Source organism: Porites lutea, chromosome 13 (assembly GCF_958299795.1).
Source record: "Porites lutea chromosome 13, jaPorLute2.1, whole genome shotgun sequence".
NCBI lineage: Eukaryota > Metazoa > Cnidaria > Anthozoa > Scleractinia > Poritidae > Porites > Porites lutea.
The window spans coordinates 19,692,519-19,712,627 of record NC_133213.1 but is presented as its reverse complement, the minus strand read 5'-3'; the positions used below and the strand labels follow the sequence as shown (position 1 = coordinate 19,712,627).

At 39.6% G+C, this 20,109-nt stretch overlaps 2 protein-coding genes across 2 annotated transcripts in view; both read right to left on the bottom strand.

The window, feature by feature from the left end:
• Positions 1-408: 408 nt before the first annotated feature.
• Positions 409-16,479, bottom strand: LOC140922513 (uncharacterized). The gene is made up of 3 exons (XM_073372490.1): positions 14,282-16,479; positions 7,827-10,030; positions 409-2,695 (listed from the first exon to the last, which is right to left on the bottom strand). Exons 1-3 carry the CDS (start codon positions 16,457-16,459, stop codon positions 409-411), a joined length of 6,669 nt encoding a protein of 2,222 aa, XP_073228591.1. The 5' UTR covers positions 16,460-16,479.
• Positions 16,480-17,837: 1,358 nt separating this feature from the next.
• Positions 17,838-20,109, bottom strand: part of LOC140922512 (uncharacterized) — a 4,031-nt gene continuing 1,759 nt past the window's right edge. The window contains exon 1 of the mRNA XM_073372489.1: positions 17,838-20,109. This exon is cut by the window's right edge and continues 1,759 nt beyond it. Within this exon, the coding sequence (XP_073228590.1) occupies positions 19,018-20,109 (1,092 nt within the window). The 3' untranslated portion in view covers positions 17,838-19,017.

Below are 20,109 nucleotides of genomic sequence, written 5' to 3'. Positions count from 1 at the left end.
TGACAGACTGGCAGGTCTGCAGTCAAATCAACATCACACACAAAAGATGTGTTAAGCAATTTAACCCTAACCTTGCTTATAGACCTTATTCACAATCCTTCTTCATCTGTGCATGTGCTTTAGGATCAATGGGATAAAAACAATGTCACATGGTATTTCATGGGGAAAGCAAGTGATAAAATTTACCAATATGAGTAGTCACAGTTAGTTTGTTTATTCTGTCACAACAAGAAAATGATTTCTGATTAAGTCATGCAAAATGTTGTATGGTTTCAACAACATTTGCATCATTGTTTGCTGTGTGGTCATCTACATTGATCACCTCCACCCATAATTTGCCATTAAACTGAGTATGTGCAAAGATGGCAGGTATCATGAAAAAGGTCTATTCAATCAGATTGCACAAATTCAAGTTAAGCTAATTAAGTATCTTTTTGAATGCATGCTGATGTATTTTTCCAGTATTTTGGGTACCAACCCCAAATAAGGAATTCCAAACCTTTTGACAGCTCTGGCACTGATACACTTTAACTCTAGTTTTCTTCTCTCTGAAAGAATCATGCGAGCTTCATCAGTTCCAGCCATGTCCATGGGTGTTTTACCATCATTGTTAACAAAATCATGATGAGCACCTCCATCAAACAAAACCTGCAACATGTCAGTTAAAAGATGGATTTCATCGTCGCTGGGTTTTAAAGTGGCAACTATGTGAAGTGCAGTATCTCCATTACAATTGATAGCATTGACATTGAATCCTGCATTCAGAAGAAGTTTCACTGCGCCAGAGTAGGAATATGAAGAACATCTGCCATGATGTATGGCAAACTGGTGCAAGATCGTATTACTGTCACCATCTCGAAGATTCAAGTTGGAAATAGTTTTCAATAACAGTGCTGAACTTGAGAGTCTTCCTTCATCAGCACATTCAAATTTGCTTATCATGAAAACCAGTTCCTGTAAGGAATCAAAGAGATACAACACATGATACCCTGAATCCTGTTCATTTGTCATCTTTCTTTGCATTTCACAGTCATAATCAAGAATTGTTTGGTCAAGAGCATCAAGAAAATCCTCTTTTTTTGAAAGATCACCATTTTCAAACCTATTGAACAATGCACTGGTTATGATGCTTAAGTCATGCACAGCTGATAGATCGCATTTTGGGGCCATTTTCATAGCATGCCTGAACAACTTTATACAGGAAGAAAGATCATGGTCTTCATAATAATGTGCAACGTTTCTAATAACTGCAATTAGGTCTTCATAATTTCTTCCCATGATTCTCTCTTGAATAATAAGGCTTTCCATGATGACAGCATCCCTATCACCTTCAATCTCAGCAAGCTTGTCCAGAGTTTGACACTCTCTTCTGTTCTGATAAGCTTCAACAGGTTCCATTTCTTGTTTAAACAAAGGATGGGAAGGATCAGCAAACCTTTCTATCATGCCATGTTTAATGTACTTGAATCCTTTCCAATCATGAAGATCGGCATTTTCAAGGATACACTCCTCAATTAAAACAGATGCTCCAAGAAGTTCTAATGCATTTATTCTTTGCTCTTTTGTTATCTCTGGTTGCTTGATTAGATTCTCTACCATTGCCACACAGCCTCTACTACAAGCTAGCAAGAGAGGTGTCATTCCTTGACTGTTACACAAGTTGGATGCTCCAGCATTCAAAAGTGTGCCAACAATTTCTTCAGTGTTGCTGCTTACAGCATTATGAAGAGCTGTATTATCCTTTTCATCTTGAAGATCTACATAAGCACCTTGTTCAATAAGCAAAGTCACTGTTTCTACATCACTAGACTGGCTAGCTACCATTAGAGGGGTTTCATTGCAAACACTTCTTGCATTAACATCAGCTCCATTATTAAGAAGAGACCTCAAAATCTCGGATGAGTCATTGAACCCATCCACAACAAAGTGAAGGGCTGTCCATCCATTGTCGTCTGTAAGAGCCACATTAGCTCCATTTTGAAGAAGAAAGTTTACTACACTGACATTTTTATTCCTACAAGCTATTATTAAGGGGGTGCGTATGTCATACTTTGTAACAGCATTTATGTTAGCTCCACGATTAATAAGTTGTTTAACAATTAAACAACTTGAGGGATCAAAACTAACTTCAATGGCATAGTGAAGTGCTGTTAAGCCACTGCTGTCTTGTAAATTCACATCAGCACCTTGATCAATAAGAAAGGTCACTGCATCAAGCAATTGATTGGCAACAGCAGCCATTAGTGGGGTGAAGCCAAAATCGTCAGTTCCATTTACGTTAGCTCCATTTTCAACCAAGAACCTCAACATTTCAACATTTCCACAAGTAGCAGCAAAGAACAAAGGAGTGCAGCACTTGTAGTCATGCATAAAATCTCCTCGCTCTTCAATGTCTGCTCCATACTTCAAGAGCACTTTCACACAATCAAGATTTCCATTTCGCACAGCAACTATTAATGGTGTGACCGGTGACTTTTTCCTGACTGGCAAAGAACAGCCATCACCAATATACTGAAAATCAACACCTAATACAGATATCCTCTCTGTATTATCCAGCTTCTTGAGAACCTCATTAAGGAGAACAGAATCTCCAGACTTTGCAGCTTCAAAGACCTCTTTTCTAGAATCATCAGTGTTTGTTCTTTTCCGCCGAAAGGAGGAAGTCGAAGAACGAAGAATGTTATGTGCCATGTACGAGCAAGTTTTTTACTCCTCTTAGGCCCAACTTTCCTGCAAATTCTCTCAGTTCGCTCCGGATAAATTCCTCAAAAAGTTGTCACCGACTTAGCTATATTCGATGAAAAGCTTTTTCGCTTTGAAAGGCGGTCAGGACAAGAAAGCTTCTGAACAAGAAAGCAGCCATTTTGGAAAACAAGAACGGTCCCAGTCTCCGTCGCTTGCACAGGTATACCATCCAGCTAAACAAACGCATGTAACTTGGAGCCAATCAACGCTAAAGCTGGGCTTAATATACCCCCCGGGGGGGGGGGGGTACTCTCATACATTACCTAGACGGGTATGTGCCGCCCAACGGGGTCGTGATTTTGAAGCTCCTGATTTAGAACGGGGTACCCATTTCAGAGGCGTTTTCTAGAACGGGGTATAATATTTCGAACGCACGAAAGCTCCAGTTTTGTAAGCAGCCATTTGCAATTATTCAAGGACAGATTGCTTTTAAAAATACGGTTCAATGCGTTAACAAGCAAACTGTTGTACTCTTTGCACCCTAGAACGGAGTATAAAATATTGGCCCCTTTCTAGAACGGGGTATCAGTCTTAGGGCGAATTCTAGAACGGGGTATCAGTTTTAGGGGAAATTCTTTTTAGAACGGGGTGCCAATTTGGAGTCCTGGGCGGCACATACCCACCCAAAAAATACCCAAGTGCCCCCCCGGGAATATACCTTTGTGTCTTAATTTGTAGATAAGCAGTGCAGTAATTCTCAAGAACTTCCACATGTTTAGTACTGAATGAAGCAGTTCGTCAAATGATTGATGTGACTTCTCCATGTTCTCAAACAGAAGGAAATTTTTCTCTTAGCCCTTCAGGCCTCAGTTTGGTCTAAAACTAAGGAGGGGCCCTCCCCTAGACCCGCCACTGTAGAGTTCACTAAACACGACTAAGACTAGCCTGTTCCAGGCGTTCAGATAGTGGGGAGCGGTGCGAAGTAAAAAGGAGCGCGAAAAAGTAAAAGCGAGGGAGGAGGAGAGGTCAGGGCGGATAAAGGTTGGGCGGTGAAACGAGCGCTCCGCTCTTCATTTAATGTGTGATGCGGAGTAGGACTGGCACGAGCGCTCTTTCCGCGCTTCCGGTGCGCTTGAAGGCCGGCGAAATTTTCCTTTTTGCAAACCGGAAATCCTATTTTCTTTCTGTAATTTCAGGCTACAATGTTAAATAGATAAATTCGTTTCATAACAATATCAATAAACAGTTTCATATGTTTGTGTCTGTACGTCTATAGGTCAAACTTGTTGTTCGTATAATGCCAAAATTTGAGTTTAATTTGAAAGTGTTGAATACCTCCTCCTTCCACTAAATATCACCTAATCGTCTTTCACCGTTTCGTTTGCAAAAGCTTAACACTTCTTAACCTCAATTTTTACATATGTTAAAGGGGGATAAATTTTATATAACATAACAAAAAATTAGATTGATATATATTGATATAGTGGCGTTGTACTTCTTCAAACTTTGCTTCTCGTTTGCAACGCGCCATGGTGATTCGCGCAATGCGTTGCAAATCCGGCAACCGCATGTAAACAAAATTTATTGAGGTTAGTTGTAAGGTTTTTTCTCCGTTTTTCTCTCTAAAACAAAACAAGGTAAACAGTAAAAACTGAGGGGAAACTAATTTTGAAGTTTCGAAGAAACAGAAAGACGTATGAGATGTTTTTTCAAAATTAAAAAGAAGGATGATGGTGATTGAAATTAGCATAATTTCACCTTGCACGAGCTGCACGCATTTATAAAATATACGTCATCTAGTTATGAAACACGATCTGCTGTCTTTTAGTTTTGCCATGGATGACATGGATGAGATTTTCCTTCGTGCTTTAGACAGTACTTAGTTGTTTTTGTTTTGGAATAACATCGACATTGGCGAGTAGCAGAACGAAAATATAATTCAGTGGTAGAGTTATGGAAGTAATAAAAGAAACCCTTTGAAAGAAATGTTTGTCTACTCCAACTAAACCTCCCTCAAAAAATAGCAACATTTGCCTCTCGGAGACAGCGTACCAGCACAAAGGAACGAGGAAGAAGTGCAAGAAAACAAATTATCAAGGCGCCATAATTCAGTGACAGCGGCAGTGTCTTATGTACAAACCACATCGCAAGCCCCGACCGAAGTCGAAAACAAGCAACATTTCTAAACATAGTGCCAGTCCACTGCATCACACCTTTTTGCTCGGACGCGCTCGTTTCACCGCCCTACCTTTATCCGCCCTGGGAGAGGTGAGAGAGGGAACCCGCACCTCTCTCCCCATTCCCCCTCTACTTTTCATCGCTTTCTTTACTCCGCACCGCTCTCCACTATCTGAACGCTTGGAACAGGCTAGACTAAGACAGAATTTTTATTAATAATTGGGTCTAGGCAAAGATCTGTCAACACTAGAAAGGAATCCCATAATATTGAAATTAACAAGTTTCCGATTAAACAAGTGTCGACTTCAAAATCCCTAGGTATTCACACGATGGAAACCTTTCTTGGGAGTGTCATATTAACGAAATCTCTAAGAAGATTGCTTCTAGCATAAGTGTGATTAAGCGTATTAGGTATTAATTTCTCCCTTTTGAGATTCTACTTAACGTATACAATTCACTGATACAGCCACACTTTGATTGCTGTAATGTAGTATAGGGAAAATGTTCTAAGAACCCATCTTCTAAATTGCAGAAATTGCAGAATCGCACTAATCGCGCCGCTCACATTCTGACTTTCTCTAATTATGACTGCAGTAGTGAATTATTTCAAAATTTAAAGTGGTCGAAACCTTTCCATCAGCGTGCGGTTAGTAAAGCAATAATGTTGCATAGCATTGTAAATAACACATTCCAGAATATATCTGACTTCGCGTTTTGTTCTTCGCTGCGATTTAACCAGTTATAACCTTAGAGAGAATGAATACAAGCTCGCTGTTTCACAACCCCGTACTGAATCTTATAAAAGAAGTCTTTCTTACAGCGGAAGTGTGTTATGGAACAGCTTGCCTCTGGAGGTGCAGCAATTGACATCCCCTAGTATCTTTAAGGGAAAATTAAGAGACATAAATTTCGATTGACAAATAATTTAATTAGCCATATTCTGTTTTTACACACGGCCTCCTTGAAAAGCAGGTGTTTTCTTTTCATCTTTATTATTTTAGTTTTTATCTTAGATTTTAGATTAGTTAGGAAGTTAGTTTTTCTATACTTGAATGTGAATGTACCTGAAGGAAATACCGTCTATAAATAAAATTACCATTACCAGTACCTGCAAGGGGTCTAAAAGGGGTGGCGGATCCAAGGGAGGGGCCCTGGGGACCCCCCCCCCCCCCCACCTTATTTCTAGACCAAACTTAGGCCCAAAGGGCCCAAAGAAATTTTTTTGGAGACAAGCCAACCTCTTATCTAAGGGTCTGGATGACTGCCCCCCCCCCACCCCTCTCCCCTTATCTCAAGGTCTGGATCCAGCACTGAGATTGGCTAATTTCCATTGTCTAAGATTGTACCTAAATTTAAAGACAAACTCCTTAATAAAAGTAGATATATAAATGTGATCAAAATTATATAGAGGTGCCTTTTCCCTCAGAAAGGTACTTAAAAGGGTTAAAGGGTAGACATCAATTTTCCAACCTTAAATAGCCCTTAAAATGCCCCTGTTCTTGGGCATTGTGTTGAGGTAAACAATCCCTGTCTGTAGTTAGTGCTTTCAGTTACCAAGTCATTGTTTTAATCCTTTTTGTTGTGCAGTTGATTTTGGATACACCATACATATTTAATTTTATCTAATTAAAGTTATATGGTATATTTGTTATTTAAGGCTTTTGTTTCCAACCTCTGCATCATGGGCTGTTTTCATTGTTTTCTTCCTTGGTTTTCTTTTTCTTTTCTCACCAAACTTCTTAACATACTTATCATTTGATGGGTACAACTAACAGGTTTATAGCACTTCTAATCCTCAGGGAGGAGGGAGGGGGACTCAAAGGGAAGGTTGGGTAGAGGTATACTTTAGTACAAAAATCATTCAGTCTGTAGCCTGCAAGTAAGCTCTCTGGGGCACTCTGAAACTGAGGTTGGAAAAGGAAGAATTGATTTCACAGTTCATCTGCAATTCGAATTCCTCAAAAAAGCATCACTTGCCCGTCAGGCAAGTTAAAAACAGCATTCATGATCCCGATAGCAAAATCCACTAGCCCCAGGTTACCAGACACTACTTTCTTTGCACGCTGTTCTGAGTGATCTTGGATCACTGATCCTGATCCAGATCATCTCAAAGGAACGTGCCCTCTCTGTAGGCAGGATTATATCTACTGGTAAAAAATTATCTGATGACAGACTGGCAGGTCTGCAGTCAAATCAACATCACACACAAAAGATGTGTTAAGCAATTTAACCCTAACCTTGCTAATAGACTTTATTCACAATCCTCCTTCATCTCTGCACTTGCTTTAGGATCAATGGGATAAAAACAATGTCACGTGGTATTTCATGGGGAAAGCAAGTGATAAAATTTACCAATATGAGTAGTCACAGTTAGTTTGTTTATTCTGTCACAACAAGAAAATGATTTCTGATTAAGTCATGCAAAATGTTGTATGGTTTCAACAACATTTGCATCATTGTTTCTTGTGTGGACATCTACATTGATCACCTCCACCCATAATTTGCCATTATCATCTTTAAGATGAAAAATTCTTTATTACCTGTTGTCTAGAATAAACAAACTAGACTGCAATTTCTTGAATTGGCAAATTTTTTCACTAGTTTGCACTTTGCCTCATCAGTCCTCAATCCTTTAAGCCCTAGAAGAGATCAGCATCAAATTTCTCCTTTTAATATCAATGCTAATGTAAAACAGGGTGGTCATGAGAATTACGGACATGATCACACAAGATGCTTGATATTATCAACTTCTCCCCACTTACTTCTGTAGGAATCGAATCGGGGCAACAAATGAGAATTCAAATTTTGATCTTAGGGTCTAAAGGGTTAAAATGAGTATGTGCAAAGATGGCAGGTATCATGAAAAAGGTCTATTCAATCAGATTGCACAAATTCAAGTTAAGCTAATTAAGTATCTTTTTGAATGCATGCTGATGTATTTTTCCAGTTTTTTGGGTACCAACCCCAAATAAGGAATTCCAAACCTATAGACAGCTCTGGCACAGATACACTTTAACTCCAGCTTTCTCCTCTTAGAAAGAATCATGCGAGCTTCATCAGTTTCAGCCATGTCCATGGGTGTTTTACCATCATTGTTGACAAAATCATGATGAGCACCTCCATCAAACAAAACCTGCAACATGTCAGTTAAAAGATGGATTTTATCGTCGCTGGGTTTTAAAGTGGCAACTATGTGAAGTACAGTATCTCCATTGCCATTGATAGCATTGACATTGAATCCTGCATTCAGAAGAAGTTTCACTGCTCCAGAGTAGGAATATGAAGAATATCTGCAAAGTTTTGCAATCCAGTGCAAGAGCGTATTACTGTTACTACCTTCTCGAAGATTCAAGTTGGAAATAGTTTTCAATAACAGTGCTGAACTTGAGAGTCTTCCTTCATCAGCACATTCAAATTTGCTTATCATAAAAACCAGTTTCTGTAAGGAATCAAAGAGATACAACATATCATTTCCCCAATGCTGTTCATTTGTCATCTTTCTTTGAATTTCACAGTCATGATCAAGAATTGTTTCGTCAAGAACATCAAGAAAATCCTCTTGTTTTGAAAGATCACCATTTTCAAACCTCTTGAACAATGCACTGGTTCTGAAGCTTAAGTAATCCACAGCTGATAGATTGCATTTCGAGGCTATTTTCATAGCATGCCTGTACAACGTTACACAGGAACAAAGATCATGGTCCTCATAATAATGTGCAACTTTTCTAATAACTGCAATCAGGTCTTCATAGTTTCTTCTCATGATTCTCTCTTTAATAATAAGGCTTTCCATGATGATAGCATCCCTATCACCTTCAATCTCAGCAAGCTCGTCCAGAGTTTGACACTCTCTTCTGTTCTGATAAGCTTCAACAGGTTCCATTTCTTGTTTAAACAAAGGATGGGAAGCATCAGCAAACCTTTCTATCATGCCATGTTTGATGTACTTGAATCCTTTCAAATCATGAACATCGGCATTTTCAAGGATACACTCCTCAATTAAAACAGATGCTCCAAGAAGTTCTAATGCATTTATCCTTTGCTCTTTTGTTATCTCTGGTTGCTTGATTAGATTCTCTACCACTCCTACATAGCCCTTACTACAAGCTAGCAAGAGAGGTGTCATTCCTTGACTGTTACACAAGTTGGATGCTCCAGCATTCAATAGTGTGCCAACCATTTCTTCAGATTTCCTCCTTACAGCATTATGAAGAGCTGTATTGCCCTTTTGATCTTGGAGATCTACATAAGCACCTTGTTCAATAAGCAAAGTCACTGTTTCTTCATCACAAAACCGGCTAGCTACCAGTAAAGGGGTTTCATTGTCAATTCTTCTTGCATTAACATCAGCTCCATAATTAAGAAGAGACCTCACAATCTCAGAAGGGTCATCGCACTCATCCACAACAAAGTGAAGGGCTGTCCATCCATTGTTATCTGTAAGAGCCACATTAGCTCCATTTTGAAGAAGAAAGTTTATTACACTGACATTTTCATTTAGACAAGCTAGCATCAAAGGGGTGCACTTATCATTCTTTGTAACAGCATTTATGTTAGCTCCACCATTAATAAGTTGTTTAACAATTAAACAACTTGAGGGATCAAAACTAACTTCAGTGGCATAGTGACGTGCTGTTAAGCCACTGCTGTCTTGTAAATTCACATCAGCACCTTGATCAATAAGAAAGATCACTGCATCAAGGAATTGATTTTTAACAGCAGCCATCAGTGGGGTGAGGCCAAGATCATCAGCTGCATTAACATCACCACCATTTTCAACCAAGAACCTCAAAGTTTCAACGTTTCCACAAGTAGCAGCAATGAACAAAGCAGTGCAGCACTTGTAGTTGTATGGAACAGGATGTGAATCGTGTTCAACAATATGCATAAAGTCTCCTCGCCCTTCAATGTCTGCTCCATACTTCAAGAGCACTTTCACACAATCAAGATTTCCATTTCGCACAGCAACTGTTAATGGCGTGACCGGCGACTCATCGCTGGCTGACAAAGGACAGCCATCACCAATATACTGAAAATCAACACCTAATACAGATATCCTCTCTGTATTATCCAGCTTCTCGAGAACCTCATTAAGGAGAACAGAATCTCCAGACTTTGCAGCTTCAAAGATCTCTTTTCTAGAATCATCAGTGTTTGTTCTTTTCCGCTGAAAAGAGGAAGTCGAAGAACGAAGACTGTTATGTGCCATGCTGTTTACGAGCAAGTTTTCGACTCCTCTTAGGCCCACCTTTCCTGTAAATTCTCCAGTTCTCTCCGAATAAAATTCCTCAAAAAGTTATCACCGACTTAGCTATACCGGTATTCGATGAAAAGCTTTCTCGCTTTGAAAGGCAGTCAGGACCAGGACAAGAAAGCAGCCATTTTGGAAAAGAGGAACAGTTCCAGTCTCCGTCGCTTGCACAAGTATACCATCCAGCTAAACCATCCAGCTAAACAAACTCATGGAGCCCAGGCCACATTTTACATTTCCTTGTAACTATTATCGGAGCCAATCGACGCTGAAGCTGGGCTTAATATAGCTTTGTGTATTAATTTGTAGATAAGCAGTGCAGTAATTCTCAAGAACTTCCACATGTTTAATACTGAATGAAGCAGTTCGTGAAATGATTGATGTGACTTTTCCGTGTTCTCAGTGAAACAGAACGATTTTGAAGGAGAAATTAATGAAGGATGGAAAACAAGGAGCTTTTCATCTTATATCTTTCACGTCACCTGACAAGTCTTGACGTCTTTGCCTCTAGTTTTAAAGCAGTGGCGGATTCTAGACCTTCAGATAAGGGAGGCGGGTGGCCATCCATACCCTGAGATAAAGGGGGAAGCCGGTCTCAAAAAAAATTTTTTTTTCAGCCCTTCGGGCCTCAGTTTGGTCCAAAACTTAGGAGAGACCCTCCCCTAGCTCCGCCACTGTAGAGTTCACCTGTGCCCAAAAGGGGTCACTCCTAATTTGCTCACTAGATCCAGTAGCAGACTGCCAGGGGAGGGGCTCTGCCCCCCTCCCCCATCTTATTTCTAGACGAAACTGAGGGCCGAAGAGCCGAAAAAAAAATTTTTGGAGACCCCCCCCCCCCACCCCTTTACCCCTTATCTAAGGGTCTGGATCCACCACTGAGATTGGCTAGTTTACCTAAATTTAAAGACAAACTCCTTAAAGTAGATAATTTATATAAATGTGATCAGTTTTTCATAACAAAATTATATAGGGGTGCCTTTTCCCTCGGAAAGTTACTTAAAAGGGTTAAAGGGTAGACATCAATTTTCCAACCTTTAATAGCCCTTAATATGCCGCTGCTATTGGGCATTGTGTTGGGGTAAACAATCCCTGTGTGTAGTTACTGCTTTCAGTTACCAAGTCGTTGTTTTAATCCTTTTTGTTGTGCAGTTGATTTTGGATACACCATACATATTAATTTTATCTAATTAAAGTTATATCGTATATTTGTTATTTAAGGCTTTTGTTTTTTTTTTTTTTCTTTGTTTTCTTCCTTGGTTTTCTTTTTCTTTTCTCACCAAACTTCTTAACATACCGTATTTATTCAAATAAGCGCCCAACCTCGAATTAGCGCCCACCTCAAATAAGCGCCCATCCTAAAGGCAGAAAAGGTTAATAAGTGCTCAGCCTCGAATAGGCGCCCACCCCCTCCTCCTCCCAATCAAAATCAAATAATCGCTCACCCCACCACACCCACTTGAGTAAATAAATTCCAAAAGGAGACTTCCCCGAGGACGGAGTTTTCTTCAGAGTATTTTACAGAAACCTTGCTTTGTTACTTCTTCGCGTTTTGTTATTAGCATTTATTGTTTTGTTGGAAAATAAACATACTTCACTTGCTGAAAATGGTGAAAATTTAATAAGCGCCCAGCCTCGAATAAGCGCCCACCTTGAATAAGCACCCACTCTCAAGGTCCAAAAATTTAATAAGCGCCCAGGGCGGTTAATCGAATAAATGCGGTACTTATCATTTGATGGGTACAACTAACAGGTTTTATAGCACTTCTAATCCTCGGGGGGTGGGAATGAGGACTCAATGCAAAGGGAAGGTTGGGTAGAGGTATACTTTAGTACAAAAATCGTTCAGTCTCTAGCCTGCAAGTAAGCTCTCTGGGGCACTCTGACGCTGAGGTGGGAAAAGGAAGGAAAGTTTGCGAGTATATCTCTGGAATTTGAATATCTGCATAAAAAAGTCACTGCAAAATGCTGATTGGTAGAGATGACATTAGTAATGACATCATTACCCTTGGCACGTGTTTTTCAATGTTTGTTTATATTCTCACGCGTTTATGCTTTGTGCTGATTGGCGGAAATCAGACGCCTCAGTTGACAGGGAGCCACAAAAGAATTGGAGGTGCAGGAATTCAAATTCCAGAGACATAGTTGCAAGCTCTCCTTTCTCCCCCCACCAGAGTGCCCCGGAGAGCTTGCTTGCAGGCTATTCAGTTTGCTACCCTGTTTAAGAAAAGAGACTTAGTTTTATGACCCTGATTCATTTCATTTTGCCCACAGAATTAAGTAATTTTTCAAGCTAACATCATAACTAATAATTGATGGTACCACACATCATCGGCACCCTTTATACTCGTTTTAAGGATTCTGTTGCAAAAGGACACCCTGTTCTAAATGCTAAATAGTTACCAAATCTCAGCCCCCACTCCCAAACATCAAAGGTTAAGATAAGTTATGGGACGAGGCAAACCTGGAGGTGGAATAGGGGTGGGAGCTATAAAGGTGCAAAAGTGGGCTATCACTGAAGGGAGGGAGACTGGGGTGACAACCTGGTCTCTGGTGTCCTAGGTTAAGATAAGTTATGGGAAGAGGGATCCTGAAGGCAGCAGAATATGAGTGCGAGCTTAGGTGCAAAAGTGAGCAATCACTGCAGGGAGGGAGAGTGGGGTGACAACCTGGTCTCTGCTGTCCTTTTAACAAAGAAAGGAATAAGGACAGCAGGGGTATTTTGCAGAATGCCAAATGGTCACTGCACACCAAATGAATTCTAAGAGGTTAAAGAAACCTGAATGAATCAAGTGTCAGGTCCTGCCCCATACCCAGACATCTCCATCTCCATGTACACTTGCACTGCATCACCAGTCCCTCACGTTTCCTGTTCTCCTCTGTGCAAAACACGAAGCACCTGAGGAGTATGCAGTTTCAGATTATTTTTCCCAGGAATGGCCCTACAAAATAGCACCTGATTCACTCAGTTTCCTAACCCTTATCACTAAACTTCAGAGTCATTCGGCATTTGGTGGCCATTCATCATTCTGCAAAATAGCCCTTCCGTAAACAGGATAAAACAGCTAGCTTATTAATAATAAACTCATAATTACTATGCACAACTGCCCCCACCCCTGGGGCTTCTAAAGCTGCAAAATCACCAGCAGGTACAACCAAAATAGATATCATGCTAGACTGTGTCAATTTTCTAGCCAAGTTCAAAGTTGTGCACTATAAAAAATTTAATTCCATGCTATGTGTTTTTCTCCAGTGTTTTGAGTACCACCCCAAAAATAAAATAAAGAATTCCAAAGCTTCTGAGAGCCCAATCCTCGCTACCCTGCAAGAAGAGGTTTAGTTCCGGAACTACGCGACTGACATGCGATGCAAATGACTCCTTAAATGCTAAGCTAAGCAAGAGAGAAACCTATGGTCCCATGGTAATTCTATGCCAATGGATTTATCAGCTCAGTACATTGATCATGCAGCCATTGAACTCGAAAAGATTTGCATGCAAACTTGCCTTGTTTTTATTTTTTCTATCAGATGACCAAAATAATGCTATATGCTTTGCAGTATGCATTTAACAATCAAATAGGACAAACAAAAAAAACATGACAAAAGAGAAGGAAGTAGGAGTCCAAAATAATGGTGACCAACATCAATTTCCTCCTAAAGATATCCATAATATTGGCAAGAGATTAGCTTATGAGAATTAATAAAATGATTACTAGAGAGAAAATCATTTGATCTTTTATCAAATTCTCTCAACACGTTCTTTAAGGGAATGTATAGAGATCAGTTTGGAGAATTTGTATGTGGATATTGTGGCTTAAAGGGTTGATGGCTAGTCACCCAATCAGTTCCTAACCATGCCCAGCAGGGCTTAACTTGAGTGGCACACTAAGTATCACTACGCTTTGTGAGACACATATTTCTAGGTTTTATGGGCACCACTTAAAGCACTTCTAATGTGCTACAAAATTGTCACTATGTACAACAAGAATACAAAGCATGCTCAGGTTACTATTAAAATAACACTGTGCAAATTTTCTACTAATTTTCTACAAATTTTCTAATGCCGCAAAATAATCACTATGTACAACAACAATACAAAGCATGCTCAGGTTACTAAACAACACTGCGCAAATTTTTTCTACTTGTGTTATTAATTATGCATGTTAATTAATGCATACTAATGTATTTCTCTAGTGTTTTGGGTACCAAGCCCATATAGGGGATTCCAAACTTTTTGACAGCTCTGGCACAGATACACTTTAACTCTAGTTTTCTTGTCTCTGAAAGAATCATGCGAGCTTCATCAGTTTTAGCCATGTCCATGGGTGTTTTACCGTCATCATTGACAAAATCATGATGAGCACCTTCATCAATCAAAAGCTTCAACATGTCGATTTCCAGATGGAAATTTGCATCCTTCCTCCCGGATGAGAAATTCACAGCTAAGTGTAGTGGAGTGTATCCTCTGTTGTTGATGGCATTAACATTGAATCCTGCATTTAAAAGAGCTTTCACTTCACCAATGTGGGAACATGATTTATTATGATGGTAAATGCGATGATAAATAGTATTTTTCACAAGCTGGTGCAGGAGGGTATTTCCGTCACAATCTCGAGGATTAAAGTTACAAAGAGTTTTCAAAACCAAAACTGCACTTGGCAGTTTACCATTTTCACCACCGTTAAACTTACTGATCATCGAAATAAGTTCGGCCCATAAGGACAAGGAAGGAAGCTGTTTTTTGTTCATCATGGCTATTTGTACCTCACGTTCATAAGCAAGAATTACTTCATCAAATTTTTCAACAAAATCATCATCTTTTACAAGATTAGTCTGTTTGTTCGATACTTCCTTAATTATGTCTTGTAAATCGCTTGCAGCTTGATAGTTGCAGTTATGGACTATTTTGATTGCATGCCTTTTCAATGCCAAAAACTGTGAAAAACTGTGCCTGTAAGAATTAGCAACCTTTCTAATTTGTCGAACAAGTAGAAGAAGATCAACATTGTTTATTCTTATGATTCTCTCTCTGATTATAAGGCTCTCCATGATCATAGCATCCCTTTTATAGCTTACTTTATCAAGTTCTTCAAGAGTTTGACACTCTTTTCTGTTCTGATAGGCTTCCACAGGTTCCATTTGCTGTTTCAACAATGGATGGGAAGGATCAGCAAACCTTTCTTTCATACCCCATTTGATGTACCAGCATCCAAAGTCAAAACACTGCATCTCTGTCCCTAAACCTACCCCAACAGATGGCTCTAAAGCAAGGGAAGCTCCAAGTAGTTCAAGTGCATCAATTCTTTGCTCTTTTGTTATCGATGGTGCCCTGATTAGATGCTCTACCATTACTGTATTGCCTTTATTACAAGCTGCCAGAAGCGGTGTCAATCCGTGATTGTTACACAAATGGGATGCTCCACCAGTCAAAAGTGCACCAACAATTTCTTCACTATATCTATCACAGCAGTGGGTGGCATAGTGAAGAGCTGTGTCACCATTCTGATCTTGAAAATCTACATCAGCTCCATGCTCTATAAGTAAATTTACATCTCGCAAGCTACCATTACAGGTAGCTTGCATCAGAAGGGTCACATCATTATTTCTTTTTGCATTAGAAACATCGACTCCACTTTTAAGAAGGAAACTCAAGATCTCAAGTGAAGATCTATTATCTGCACAGGCACACCTCAGAGCAGACTTAAGGCAAGTTTCACCATTTCTGTCTTGAAGGTCTACATTAGCACTATTGTGAAGAAGACACTTTACCGCATTGACATTGTTAAACGCACAAGCTAGCATCAAAGCAGTCGTCTGAAATTCTGTGAAAGCATTTATGTCAGCTCCATGATTAATTAAACAATTTAAGGCATTAATATTACTTGTACTTCCGGACTTAGCAACATAATGAAGGGCTGTATAACCATATTTGTCTTGAAAATTCACATCAGCACCTTGATTAATAAGAAATGTTACTGCACCAAATTGTTCGTAATGAGCAGCGATAATTAGCGGTGTGATACAAACCTTGCCATCTGCTGTCACTGCATTGATGTCAGCTCCATTTTCAAGCAAGCACCTCAAAATCTCAACATTTCCACTAACAGCTGCAAAACACATAGGTGTCCCTTCGTATGTTTCAACAAAAAATGGACCTCTCATTAATTTAAACTCTCCTCGACCTTCAACGTCTGCTCCATACTTCAGAAGCAATTTCACACAATCGAGATGTCCCTTTTCAACAGCAATTATTAACAGTGTGACCAGTAACTTCTTAATCCTTGCAGGTAAGAAACAGCCATCACCACATGAGACACGTGTAGGAGAACTCGGAGAGCGACATTGCATGTCCTGCTCATCTACAGATAACACAGCAGTCACTGCATTGATATCAGCTCCATTTTCAAGCAAGCACCCCAAAATCTCAACATTTCCACTAACAGCTGCAAAACACATAGGTGTCCCTTCGTATGTTTCAACAAAAAATGGACCTCTAATTAATTTAAACTCTCCTCGACCTTCAACGTCTGCTCCATACTTCAGAAGCAATTTCACACAATCGAGATGTCCCTTTTCAACAGCAATTATTAACAGTGTGACCAGTAACTTCTTAATCCTTGCAGGTAAGAAACAGCCATCACCACATGAGACACGTGTAGGAGAACTCGGAGAGCGACATTGCATGTCCTGCTCATCTACAGATAACACAGAAATTCCTTCTGCTCGACAGAGCCTCTGAAGAACCTCATTGAGGAGCACGGCATCTCCAGATTTTGCCACGTTAAGAACATCCTGGTTTAAATGAGCAATCTTTCTCTGCCGGAACCAGGGAAGAAGCCTATGTGCCATAGTGAAAATAAGCTACTCTTTTCAGAAAAACCTTCCTACAATTTTTTCCTGTTACATGCGGAACTTTCCACTTTCCCTGACAACCTCGTTCCGATGAAGATGTAGCCTGGGAACGAGGTTACTCTTTGAGTGCTAGATCCCAGTCTCTATCGTTTGCACAGGTTTCAACCAAGAGCATACATACGCAGGACGCCCACACTATCATTTGAAATTACTCCAGTGGCCTGAGTAGCAAGCGCTTGAGTTAATGCGCGAACGATGGAACGAGAGCTATACAAACATTAGAATTATTCTCACAGTTATTAGGGTACTTTTATTATAGCCACTATCCATTATCACTATACAGACTCAAAGGAAATGAAAAAAATACTTTTGACCAAAAACGAGAAGTCCAAAGACTACTGCAAAGCTGATCAGAGCAACGTGTATTGTTTTGTTTTAACAATATTTCGGCTGGCCACCCCAGCCTTCTTCAGGTTCACAGATGTAACTGAATTTGTGGTAGGAAACTGGAGAATGTCCAACGTGCGCGCAGTTACTGCGCTTAGTCACAAACATGCGAACTCTAAAGTTCAAAACCCACCTTCACAATTGCGTTTTTGGCTGCCATCAATCATAATTACAATCACAATCAACAAACCTTGAAACACAGAAACACACAAGATGGATCAAAGTCCACCAATCACAAATCACAAACCATGACCATTTGAATCCGTTAAAGAAAAGTTCTGTTTCCTAAGAGGTCCTCTAAGGTGAATGACGGTGGCGAAAAACGCAAACGCCAGTTGGCTTTTGAACTTCAGAATTCACGTTTTTTGTTGTGTTCCTTTGGAATGATCCGGATCAGGATCAGCGATCCAAGATCACTTAATTGGATCATGGTAAATCAAATGAACCAGAGTGGATTCATCAGTTCATTTGATCTACCATGATCTGAGTGATCTCAAATCACTGATCCTGATCCGGATCATCTCAAAGGAATGCACCCCTAGACTGTGTAAATTTTCTAGCCAAGTTAAAGGTTGTGCACCATAAATAATTTAATTCCATTCTATTGTTTTTCTCCAGTGTTTTGAGTACCACCCCAGAAATAAACTAAGGAATTCCAAAACTTCTGAGAGCCCATTCCTCCCTACCCTGCAAGAAGAGGTTTAGTTCCGGGACTACACGACTGAGATGTGATGTGAATGACTTCTTAAATGCTAAGCTACGCAAGAGAGAAACCTATGGTCCCATGGTGATTCTTTGCCAATGGATCAAAGACTTTTATCAGCTCTGTAAATAGATCATGCAGCCATTGAACCCGAACTGATTTGCATGCAAACTTGCCTTGTTTTTATTTTTTCTATCAGATGACCAAAGTAATGCTATATGCTTTGCAATATGCATTTAAGAATCAAATAGGACAAACAAAAAAAACATGAAGACAAAAGAGAAGGAAATAGAGGTCCAAATGGTGACTAACATCAACTTCCTCCAAAAGATATCCATAATATTGGCAAGAGATTAGCCTGCGTAGCAAGCATTTCTGTGCGGTTTAGGAGTAAAGAACAAGGAACAAGAGTCAAAGACCGTGCTAAAAATGGCGTGGTCAAAACCGAAAATCCCGTTCCTTGGTTTTTTCTGCTCCGAAAATAAACAGAAACGCTTGCTACGCAGGCTACCAAGAGATTAGGTTTTGAGAATTAATGAAATGATCACCAGAGAGAAATAATTTGATCTTTTATCAAATTCTCTCAACACATTCTTTAAGGAAACGTATAGAGATAAGTTTGGAGAATTGGTTTAGTGGATATTGGCAGGGCTTAAAGGGTTAATGGCTGGTCACCTAATCAGTTCCTAACCCTGCCCAGCAGCTGGGCTTAACTTAAGTGGCACCCTAAGTATCACTAGGCTTTGCGAGACACATATTTCTAGGTTTTATGGGCACCACTTAAAGCACTTCTAATGCACTGCAAAATTATCACTATGTACAACAACAATACAAAGCATGTTCAGGTTACTAAATAACACTGTGCAAATTTTCTACTTAACGTGTCATTAATTATGCATGTTAATTAATGCATACTAATGTATTTCTCTAGTGTTTTGGGTACCAAGCCCATATACGGGATTCCAAACTTTTTCACTGCTCTGGCACAAATACACTTTAGCTCTAGTTTTCTTCTCTCTGAAAGAATCATGTGAGCTTCAACAGTTGTAGCCATGTCCATGGGTATTTTACCATCATTGTTGACAAAATCATGATGAGCACCTCCATCAAACAAAACCTCCAAAGTGTCAGTTAAAAGATGGATGTTGCTGACAGCTAAATGAAGTGGAGTATTTCCCTTGTTGTTGATGGCATTAACATTAAATCCTGCATTCAAAAGTAGCTTTGTGACAACATGGCTGTATTGTCGATTTGTTGAACACTGGACGAGGTGCAAATATGTATTGCCATCACAATCTAGAGAATTTAAGTTGCAGAGAGCTTTCATAAACAGTTCTGCATTTAAGAGTTTCCTATAGTCACCACAGTTAAGCCTACCAATCATCCAAACAAGTTCCATTAAGGCATCATGCTCCCATTTTAAGAACCATTCAGAAACTTCCCTTTTTTTTGGACTCATCTTTCTTTGCATCTCAAGTTCACAACTCCAAGCAAGAATTACTTGATCCATCCTTTCAATAAGAAGATCCTCTTTTGCAAAAGTAGACCATACTTGCAATACATTGAAAATTATGTGTGGGAAATCATATGAAGCTTCTTCATGGCAGCTCTGGGCTATTTTGATTGCATGTAACTGCAATGAGAGATATGTTGAAAAATTATTTCTCCGGAAGTAATCTAATGAAACATTTCTAATCGGTTCAAGTAAACAACCTTTATTGTTTATTCCAAGGATTCTTTCTCTGATGACAAGGCTTTCCATGATGATAGCATTTTCATCACCTTCTATCTTATCAAGCTCCTCAAGAGTTTGACACTCTTTTCTGTTCTGATAGGCTTCCACAGGTTCCATTTGCTGTTTCAACAATGGATGGGAAGGATCAGCAAACCTTTCTCTCATGCCACGTTTGATGTACATGAGTCCATGCTTAAAACCAGAAGGGCTTTGCAACTTTAAACAAACAGAAGCTCCAACTAGCTCTAGAGCATCAATCTT